The 12032-nt window shown below is 39.9% G+C and overlaps 1 protein-coding gene across 1 annotated transcript in view; it reads right to left on the bottom strand.

Moving 5' to 3' along the window:
* plxna4 (plexin A4) overlaps nt 1–12032 on the bottom strand; it is a 324275-nt gene that overhangs the window by 149271 nt on the left and 162972 nt on the right. The window contains exon 4 of the mRNA XM_083527925.1: nt 293–424. Within this exon, the coding sequence (XP_083384051.1) occupies nt 293–424 (132 nt within the window). The remainder of the gene's footprint in view (nt 1–292; nt 425–12032) is intronic.

Consider the following 12032-nt stretch of genomic DNA (forward strand, 5'->3'; position numbering starts at 1 on the left):
GCAAATGATCCCACCTCTTGTTAGAAATTTCTGGCAGTGCTTACGTGTGTGTGTGTGTGTGTGTGTGTGTGTGTGTGTGTGTGTGTGTGTGTGTGTGTGTGTGTGTGCGTGCATGTGTGTGTGCGTTGTGTGAGTCAGTGATTGGTACATTCAGAACTCTGTACTCTGGGATAATTTTATCCTGCTGCTTTCACACGTCTCTATACCGTCCGTACAGAACCGTGAAGCAGCAAGTATGCTAGCAAAAGGACTCCTATTTTTTTTTTAAAGAAAATAAGGACAAATGACTCACCTGGGTGTCCGACATCACATACAGGAAGTGCTGATCAGCCGAGAAAGCCATGTCGCGTAAGACCGGGCCGCTCTCCACCACCTGGACCGTTTCGTACTGAAAAGCACCTTGGGAGGGTCCGTCCACCCGAATCTGTTCAAGAAAAGACAGAGACAGAGTAGTGCTGTTACTAATTTTGGTATTGAAGAACTTCACAATGATGGGACAGCTTGTTAGACAGCAATACCGGGTGTTATGTACTAGCATGTGTTAATTCAGCAGGAAAAAAAAAAGTCACGTCGCCCTCAGCCTGCTGCGACGACGCCGTTCTCACATTTTCCTGTTTTTTTTTTCCTGACATCTGAGCATCTGGTATAGATGCTGCACCACCTGCCAGGCAAAGGAACAGACACTGACAGCAATGCTTATGCTAATGGTCATGAAAAGCTCAGCGGGGAAAGAAAGGCCCATGAAGTTGCAGAAAGGAGTCTCCAGTGACAACGTGGTGTCTAACCCGGGCAAACCAGAAATAGCTCCAGGAAAGCTCAGGAGGCTTCGGGCTTTGACCCTGACGGAAAACAAACCATCCTGCTGATCTTCTAAGAAAGCAGGCACGAGTGGCTAACACACCGACACGCCATTCATGTCGGGCAAGGAACAACTCTCGCTCGGTCACATAGAGTGAATACAGTATAGCATGATGCAACCAAGGAGACATATAATGCTAGCTTGTTTCTGTACCTGTGCTCCACATGCGTCAAAAGTTCATCTAAGTGATGAATAAAAACAATTGAGGTTGAGTTTCAAAAAAAACTTTTTAACTGTTAAATTGGTAATTAGTTACAATTAAGTGCTTATAGTCAGTTGTCTCTGAAAAAGTCACCAAAAAGTTCTACATTAACATTAAATACACAACAGGTACAAAGTTTGTCAGCTGACCATTAGACCTGTATTCTCTTGGTGAACATCTTATTCCTTTTCGAGTCTCCATTTGCTGTTATAATAACCTCCACTCTTCTGGGAAGATGTTCCACTAGATTTTATGGAGATTCATTCAGCAATGAGGGTGGTAGTAAAGTCAGGTACTGATGTAGGTGAGGTGAGGAATTTCAGAGCTCTATAGCAGGGGATCTTCCACTCCAACCCATGTAAAGTATATATTAATAGAGCTGGCTTTGTGCATTTTCATGCTGAAACCGGTTTGAGTCTCTTTGTTCAAGTGAAGGGAAATTTAATGCTAGATATCGTATACAAATTCGTGCCACCAATTTTTTTAGGGGGGGAAGAACCACATACTGTGGCTGGAAAAGACAAATTCTCAATACTTTTGGCTATTTAGTGCATATTCCTAATCCTAGCACAACTAGATTGAGGGGTGAGTCTTAATTTTTCATATGTAACCACTGGATTCTTGTTTCAGGAATAACACCAGATCACTCCCAAGCAACAGGATCCGATTGAGAATCAGGTTTATTGGCCAAGTGTTTTGACACACACAAGGAATTGTTCCAGCTGTTGCCTATACACAAGACTATACAAGACTATACAGGCAATACAGATGTCTGAAAAATGTCTGAAAAATCATTAAAAAAGCATTATGTACTTTTGTAAGATTTCAATTAACGTAAAAAAAAAAAAAAAAGCCTACCCTGCTAATCACACAAATCTGCATAAAGAATTAATTCGTTCCACAGCGGCCATTTTGACACGCCTTGTTGTTGTTCTTTTTTTTTTTTTTTTTTGTGAACTTTATTCATTTCAATATCAATAAAGTGGATTACAGCATCCAAATCCTGATTGGATTACAGCGCTAATCTCCACTATCGCATTAGAGCTGAAAATACAATTCCAGGCAGAACCGTGATTCAGAGACAATCTTAATTATCTTTGTGGAGATGTCATGTTAAACAAAAAAAAATCTACACACAAATTTTGGTTGTTAGAGAGAGAAAAACATGATAAAACAGAAATAGGAACAAAAACAAACAAATATCAATCCATCCTGAGTTTTTACACACACACACACACACACACACACACACACACACACACACACACACACACACACACACACACACACACACACATATATATATATACACATACATATATACACACACACACACACACACACACACACACACACACACACACACACACACACACACACACACACACACACAAGTTTTTGGACCCAGCGTGTGTTTTTTGCCTATTAATATTTTACAGTATCATATAGGATATTGTAATATTTTGGATTTTGGAAATTGCGATGGCTCTGGTTGTAGGAGGCGTGCTGTATTAATAAGTGGTCAAGGGCCGAGGAAGAGCAGGCGCACTGATATGTTGTGACAAGCCAGTCTGTATCTCGTTTTTCGGCTGACATGTAAACTTATTCACTTATTCGCAGTTTCTGTTTCATCCACAAGCAGCCGTAACAGCATTTTTTTTTATATGACGGCCGTCAAAAGAAACAAAGATCTCGGTAACCAAGAAGCGACAAATATTTTTCACTGGAAACTCAGAATTAATGTATGATACAAATTCATTATGCAGTAAAAAAGCCATGATACACTTGATGGAAAAAAACTAATCAATAACAGGATGGTGTGAAAGCACAGAATTTGACTGCTTTCCTTTAAACAGCCTGCCCTGGGGTGCTTTATTCTTCTTATCTACAGCAAATTAGCCACGATGCTGAATCAGTATATCATAGTTCGTATCCATTTGTAGTTACATTGAATGGCGATAAAATTTGACAATTTCTATTGGCATAATAGACACACTCGTTAAATTTTTTATAATAAAAATGTATAAATAATACATTGCAATTTATTATTTTAATAATAATTATTTATAATCATGTAATAGGACAAAAAAAAGCTAAATAAGACAAAATTACTGCTGACACTGGAGACTTTATGGAGATTCCATAAATGCGAAACAAACCTATTACACAAAACATTTGAATATGCCATTGTTCCATTGTCAACTGTTACTATAGAAACGATAACAAGCTACCGTGGGGAGAGGTATCTTCAGTACTGGAGGTGATAGCTTAGTGGTTAAAACGTAGGCCTTTGGATCCAAAGGTCATAAGTTTAAATCCCAGGCACACCAAGCTGTCACTCCTGGGCCCCTAAGCAAGGCCCTAAACCCCATAGCTGCTCAGATGTAAGAATGAGCTGTTATGTAAGTTGCTCTGGAAAAAGAACGTCTTGTAAATGTAAATGATAACATATTAGAACGAGCGTGTTAATACGACCCTGATGATGAGTTGTAACCTCACTACTGTTCACCGGAAAAAAACTTACCGACCCCCTTTGGACCAATCAGATACCAATATTAATAATATATAAATCCAAAGACAGCTGGCCTCCGCTAAGTTCTCAAACATCGCCACGGTTACGAAGCAAAGAAAATCATCATGACGACGATTAAAATACAGTACAATGAATAAGCGAGGATCTCTGGTTTACCCCTGTCCACTTGTGTTTTAGCGTTCTAACAGCGTGTGTGAGCCGAGCTGGCGCCTGCCTAAGCCTGACAGCAGGCAGAAATCGAGGTGGCGAGGGAAGCCATTCCGGTGCGATAACCGCGAGAGCTTCACAGTTTCCTCGTGCTGCGAATACGCTGCTTAGCCGCCATGGAAACTGCCACTTCCTCTGGCTCGGAACGAGCTCCATCTGATCCCGGGTCTTATGGTGAGCGGATCGAAATAGGTCAGGGGCAAACAGACTTGGAGATGTTTAGCGGGGAATAGAGACTTATTTTCGGTGACGCATATTGAATTGTAGAGACTCAGCAATCAAATCAAACATTGTGTACAAGTTCAATATTTCAGAATCAGAATGGATCAGTTTTATTGGCAAAGTATGTCCGAGCATACAAGGAATTTATTTCTGGTTTTAAACAAACCAGCAGTGTACATTTAACAAACAGGCACAGCAATGCTGGACTGAACAAGACATAGACTAATACAAACATGATTACACATAGCACAACAAGAAAACAGTACTTATAGGCCCTGTGACAGAAACTGACTTAAAATTCTTATGACAATATACTTTAATTCAAACTGATACTAACATTTGAGCCCCAGTGGCCTAATGGATCAAGAACTGGCCTGCTAAGTCAGGGATAATGGTTTTGAGGTCCATCTGCGAGGGGGGTTTCAACAGAATTGTGCAGTGGAATCATGCTGGGCCCAGAACCCAAAGGTCCATATACCGAAACCATCGTCTGCTTAGTGTATCCTTCTGGAGAAGTGGTTAAGATCTTGGACATCAATCTAAAACCCTAAATGCTTAATTATAAGTCTTGCATTTATGGTCATTGGCAGTTGTTTTCATCCAGAAGGACTGAAGTCGAGGGTTCAGGGCCTTGCTCAAGGGCCCAGCAGTGGCAGATAGAGTGGCTGCAGATGGTCCTGATCAAAAGTCCAGCGTCTTAACCGCTAAGCTACCATTTCCATCACTCAGAATAAGGGTATTTGCCATAACATTTCGCATTTAAATCAAAACTACTCCCTCTATCTCTTTATTCAAACGACCCGAGAACAATCAAGAACAATCACAGGCTTCGCTGTCATTTAAAATGAGAAGAAACTTTTCTACTCTGTCGCCCCAAAATACATTTCACAACTGACCCCTGTTTACAGCCCGAATTTCCCCGCAGCACTCAGGCAACGACTCCGACCACAAACTGAGGGGCTTCAAAAGAAAATCGCACTATTGTAATCCCCACTCGAAAGAAATCCTTGATGCTGCATTTCCCGAAAACTTTTCACTGGCGACAGGCGGCCTTTCAAGTGCACGCTTTCTTATTCACCAGCCTGGCTGTGGTCATTGATTTTGGATTATCTGTGTAAGCACCAATCTCAGGAGAACGCCTCTTTTTTCCATAGTCAGGCACAAGAAAGCCTTAACGAAACCCTGGAGTCAGCTAAAACACCACAGACAGAGAGACCAGAGAGACAGAGGGGAAGAAGGAGAAGAAAATAAACGAGACACAAAGACAAGAGAGGGAGGAGGAGAGGAGCAGGTGTTTTGAATTTGCAGTATATAGGATGCAGGAATTTCATCATGCTTCACACAGGCAACACACATCCTAGGTTTAAAGTTTAACAATTCAAAAATATTTGTGATCATTGTTTTTTTTTTTGCGTAAATATCTTAGGCTGAAAATGTACATGGTGGTTGGGGAAAGAAAAGATTTTTTGGTCCTTCAGAAAGGTCAATTTTAGGCTCTTCAATGAAAAATGCTTACATTGTTACATTTAATGTTTTCTTTGATTTAACCCTTAATTCAATAATTTGCTATATATATATATGTATATATATATATATATATATATATATATATATATATATATATATATATATATATATATATATATATATATATATATATATATATATATATAATGAAATATTATCCCTACTTTACTTTTAGCATGCAAATGCTTTTCTAACTTTTTCGTTCTATTTTTTGTGTTGTTTTTTTTTCATTGAGCATTATAAAAAAAATGCCTGTAAATTTGACTTTTTTTTATAGCTCTAGTGGTCTTAAAGTCTATATATAGATATAATTATATATATGCTTTAACCGTATATATGCAATTGACCATAATTTGACCTTTGAACATACGTAAGGCGATTACTCCTCCGGGAAAATTTTTATCCAAGCAAGTAAGTATAGTACGACTTAATCTCGGTTCTTCTCAGCCCAGGACAACTTCCTGATCAGAACCAGGCCTCTGTCTGACTTATAGCACTGGAAACTTCTTCACAAGCTATTAGGTTATGTAAGAGCATTGTAGTGCACAATGTAATGAGCACATGTTATTATCATGTCCTTTGTGCAATGACAGGACTGCAAACTCCCTAGAGAAGATCTGGCTCTAAAACAGAGTCTATCGCTAATTCGTTTCCTGCCAACAGACTCCTTTGTCCTTTTTATATCTGGCAGAACTTCCCAATGCTCTCATTTCTCATCTTATCGACTCACAACGAGACGCTTTTACTTTAAACCCAAGAGGTGAAAGACAATCCATTTGAAGAAACTTCCCAAACAAGACTCAAAGTTCCTCCATGTTCTCTCTCTGTCCTGCTCCTGTATGATTAGTGTGAACCTGTCAAGCAAAGTGCAACCCTCGCTTTTTTTTTTCCCTTATTTTTTTCGGCGAATGCACGTTGATTTGTGCTGCGTGTCTGAAAATATAAGTCCAGCTGAAGCAAGTTGACAGCATTGCAGTTGCAATAAATAGACAGACAGCACATATGGTTCCTTACGCTCCCTTTTTTCCACCCCATACAACATTTCCCTGCAGAAGAACGAACACAACGTACATGCTTAGGTTCATAAGATCGAAGGGAAAGAATATAACTACGCTGCAACTTAGCCGGTTTTAGACTCCGAGATTATTTCATTGTGCAACTCAGCAACTGATGAATGATTTTTTATTTTTTATTTTTTTACATAAAAAAGCAAGTATTACTACTATTAAATGCTGTTAGCATTTTTCAAATACGATCATGCTAACCAGCTACATTTTTGACATTCATACTGTTAGCATTAGCTAAAAAAAAAAAACTTTTTAGAGAACAATGAGAAGCCTAAAGTGAATTTCCTGAGTATGCAAAAAAAAAAAAAAAAAAAAAAGAGGCAACGACATCTTACATAGTTTGTAAAGCTGCTAAATGTGTAGTCAGCTAGTCTACATAAGCGCTAGTGAATTGCTGACTCACTGTTATTTCTAAGCTTTGTGTTTTAGCTATCAAGATTCCTAGAAGGTTTAAAATGTCTTTAGTATTTTCCCACCTCAGAATCAGATATTTCAGGGACGAGTGCTTTGTATGTTTACTCTGTTGTTTAGCTACCATGCTGACTAGTAAGCTAGTGGGCTTACAGTGTATGATTGATAACATATTGTCATATCTATAAACCGTATATCGAGTGTTAATTGAAATGTTCATTGACTCTATATTTACTCCCATGTTGTGTTTTTTTGTCAGTTTTGTGCTGTGAAGGTTTAGCTAGCAACCATACTAGCCAGCTGGTTAAATTTTCTATGCTTGACTAGCAAGCTAACATTAAATGACTAGTAAAGGTAAAATGGCGCGTTGTACCTTTCACATCTACTTTACACCACAGTGAACTCTTTCTGTGTGTATACCCGTGGCTTAAACCAGGTATGGCTCTTAAACCCGACCCTCTTAACAGTAACTCAGAGCCTGTACCACTGAGCCCACCACTTCCTGGTTGTTTAATATACCGTGTTGAGCATTTATATATATATAATCATAATAAATAAATTCAGCAAGCTTCTGTAAGTTTTTTTTGGATTTTAGCAAATCTAGAGAGAATACCCATCCAGGCCAACAAAGCAATTATAGGCCTGAGAAGTATCTCAGTGTCAGTCAATAGCGGGGATAAATGCTGCGTTTTGGCTTCACTGTGGGAGTGTCGATATGTTGCTGGAGGCGGCTGCTTTCCCCACAGCCCCCAGGTGAGCTGACGTTAATCTACAGCATTAGGGGATGATCCGATCCTAAGAGCTGCTGTATGTGCCACAGCTTACAGCGCAGCATGAGGCATAAGCATTCGGAAATGAACGTCAATGAACAATATAGGATTTCATGAGTCGCTGTCCAGGTTAGAGCTGCAACGTATTGAGTTTGATCTCACTGCCGGCAGCATATCAATCTGCTCAGCCCCGAAACCACAAAGAAACCACTGGTTTCCGAAGAACCAATTGAAGCTCTACGTTTAAGGAAGAGTAAAAAGCGATTTGTCTCTGCGATGAGCCCGTCCTCTGGCGAGCATGTAGCACCCAGTGAGTGGCCATGTTGACGAGAGTGGGGGACTTTGTTTTGGTTGCTGGGTTGGAAATCATCGTTGTCAAAACACTCTTGATCCTGACTGTGCACACATGCATGTGCGGATGCGTGTATAAAGCTAGGGGAGCATTCTCGCAGCGAGAACCCCGCAGTAGAGTAACCTAATCAGATTTCCCGGTCCATTCTTTCCTCTAGTTTCATCTCCACAATTAGTCCAACTAAAGCGCAGTTGGATTTTAATTAAGCAGCCTCTGACAGTGCACATGAAACCCAAGGTTCTGCCATGCTGACTCTGAGAATAGAACTTTTCTTCTGTAAACTATCTCTACCAAAAAAGCTAATCTACATGTTAAAGGAACACTACTCTGAATTTTTTCCAGCTAATCTTTGCCTACTTTACTTGTACTTTATTTCTAAATTGCCAATGTTGAGTGAAAAAAACAAGGAAATGTAAAAATTCATTAAATGTTACGTTATACGAAGTAGAGTCGGCTCGTGACACTATATGGACCTGACTTTTCCAGCCAGATGTGTTTCTTTCCCACACTGTTAGCACACAGCTGGAGACAAACAGTTGTATACTATGTCTTTGGATGCTGTAGCATTCTCTTCTTCTTCAATTGAACTAGGAAACCCAAACCTGTTCCAGCATGACAATGCTTCTGTGCACAAAGCCAGCTTCATCTAGATGTGCTTAACATATTTTGGAGTGAAAGATCTTCTGCTAAAGAGCTCTGACCTCAACTTTATTAAACATAATGAATGTGAACACTGACTGCACCCAAAGCCCCTAGTAGAACAAGTACCCCAAAGAGTGGAGGTTATTATGGCAGCAAATAGGGACTAAATTTGGAAAGGGATGTTTGAAAAGCACCAGTTGTACGGTTAGGTGTCCATAAAGCTTTGCCCATACACACAAATATATACTGTATATATATATATATATATATATATATATATATATATATATATATATATATATATATATATATATATATATATATATATATATAGGCCATAGAGCCCTAGAGAGAGACATTAGCAGGTCAAGTGCACTTCTGTCACATCTCTTAGCCTGTAGCCCCTCAGAGAGCAAAGCTGAGATCACACCACTCTGCTGTTTTTCTATTTTTTTCTTTTTTTCATATAACTCATGGGACAAGAAAGAGCACTCTAGTAAGTCTAACATTTTTATGTGTCCAACATATCACATCTCCATGGAGACTTCAGGACGAAAAGTTTAAAAGTATTTTCAATAAGAAGTCTCATCTGATTTTTTATCAGCAGTTCAAATTAGGAGTGAAGGTCAACTTTCCTGATTGGATACTGATGCAGTATGAAAAAAAAGTTGGATCTTCCCTTGTTGTTCAAATGCAATGAACCTTCCTCTTGGGGAGGTTGCTCAATTTGAGACTACCATGCAAGAGCATAGAGTAAGCACGGAGTACGTGAAGATTTTTGTTTACAGATCCACCGTCTTCGCTATATTCCTCCCCATTTTCAGCCCCCTCCCATCCGCTTGCCACCTTCTCCGTCTCAATCTCAAACTCGGCTTGTTTTCTTCCATCACAATCCCGCCTCACTACCCTATCTGCCACTATTTCAATCTCTTGCGCCTGGCCTCGTATGCTATCCATCTGCTGCACCCCATCACCTGCGGCCTCTATCGCTCACTATCCCTCTCTTTCTCCTTTCTCTCTTTCTCTCTCTCCTCAGTCTCTCCACATTTTCAGTGCTGTTAAATTGAAAGTCCTCACTCAATGCATTCTACTTTGGAGGAGACACTATAGCCTCTGGCCGGACTCTGGAAATCTGAAGGGATTTGGTACTTTTTTTCCCCTCCGCTCTTATTTTCAGAGAAAGCAATCTCGCACGGCATGTTCAGCATGGCCAACAGCACAACAACTGCAATCATTCAAGCTGAAGACTTCCAGGCATTGGCTCTCTCCTGATATCCGCTGTATACCAAATGAATGCACTTCATGTCAGTCAGGATGATTCCACACACACACACACACACACACACACACACACACACGCGCACACACACACACACACACACACACACACACACACACACACACACACACACACACACACACACACACACACACATATCTAATTTGCTCCAGCTTTGCTAGATTTACACAACACAACCATCATTATCGTTACAAATGACCTGCCTGTGCAAATGATTTTTTATTCACATTTGCCAAAGCTTGCATTTTCACCATCCTTCTTCTCTGTGTGTCCTTTCCAGCAGTACACAATCATTAGTCTTGTTTTTATTTAGGCTATTTTTTCCTGCGAGGCCAGATCTTTTTCTTCTCCTTCTCTTTTCTCTTTCTCTCTGTGTGTGTATTTCACTTCCCTATCTGTCTCTCTCGTTAGCGCTGTTGCAGGTGGACGGGGCAGGAGGGCAATGCTCGAATTCTCCAATGATGCCAATTTATCTGACACAAATGCCAACAGAAGTGAGACAAATATTTTATTCGGGCCTCTTCGCCAGGAAAGATTGATTTTATCTGACCGGATTGGCGTGTACACCTACAGGAAGTCCTGACACTGGGTCGTGCCTTACATTGCTTGCTCATGCTACTACTTTTCTATAAGGGTCATTGAAGTTACTAAAGTAGGAAATGTATATGTACCGTGTAATTAGTTTTTTTTATGCGCATAATGATTTACACCAATCAGCCATAACATTATGACCACGTGCCTTATTCTGTGTTGGTCCCCCTATTGCTACCAAAACAATCCTGACCTATCGAGCATAAACAGCATTGACTTCTTCAGCAATCTGAGCTACAGGAGCTCGTTTGTTGGATTGGACCACACGGTCCAGCCTTCGCTCCCCACGTGCATCAATGGGCCTTGGACACCCACGACCACCCTGTCGCCTGTTCACCATTGTTCCTTCCTCTGACCACGTTTGATAGATACTGACCACTGCAGACCGGGAACAGAACACAAGAGCTGCAGTTTTGGAGATGCTTTGATCCAGACGTCTAGACATCACAATTAGTCAAACTCGCTCGAATCCTTACGCCCATTTTTCCTGCTTCTAACATCAACTTCGAGGACAAAATGTTCACTTACTGCCTAATTATTTTATATTCACCCACTAACAGGTGCCATGATGAAGAAACAATTAGTGTTATTCACGTTACCATTTAGAATGTTATGTCTGATGTGACTCATAGTTTGTCTCTATTCTATTCTATTCTATTCTATTCTATTCTATTCTATTCTAGTCTAGTCTAGTCTAGTCTAGTCTATTGTAGAGGTGGTCCTTTTTATTTCTAATTTTCTCTCTGGCTTGTAAAAACGAGGAAATGCCTTCTGGAGTTTTTATCAGAAAGTCCATAGCAGGGTCCCTGACTCTATTCATTACATCACACCTTTCCAAATGCCCCAAAAAAGATAGAATCATACATTTTCCACATATTTAAGTTCATAATTCCTAATCGGAAAGATAGACGTCCCATGTGACCCCATACAAAATTTTCAACATAAAAAAAACAAACCTAATACCCCCTTTACTGCAACAGTAGTTGAAAACGTCCCATTGTTTTGCGTCACTAATGCTAGTCTGTGCTTGTTAGTGGTGTTGGAGAGTAGCGGTGAACATAGATGGAGAGCTCTGATTGGCTCTCCAAAACTAGCAACACGGTATGTCTTTTTCTAATGTATTCTTAACTTCTGAATGTTTCTAGAAATCTTTAAACATTCCAGTGTGCAAGCTACCAGGAACAGGCGGATCGATACTATTGAAATAAAATATCGATCTAAAATATTGATCCTACCTGGGATATGTTTTATGAACAATTAAGGTTAATAGCTATTTCATGAGAATAGAAACATCATCTGGACCTTCTGAGGGTAAAAGTCCAGTCCGGTGCTGTTTATTTAATATTAAT

This window comes from Silurus aristotelis (assembly GCF_946808225.1).
Source record: "Silurus aristotelis genome assembly, chromosome: 24".
NCBI classification, from domain to species: domain Eukaryota; kingdom Metazoa; phylum Chordata; class Actinopteri; order Siluriformes; family Siluridae; genus Silurus; species Silurus aristotelis.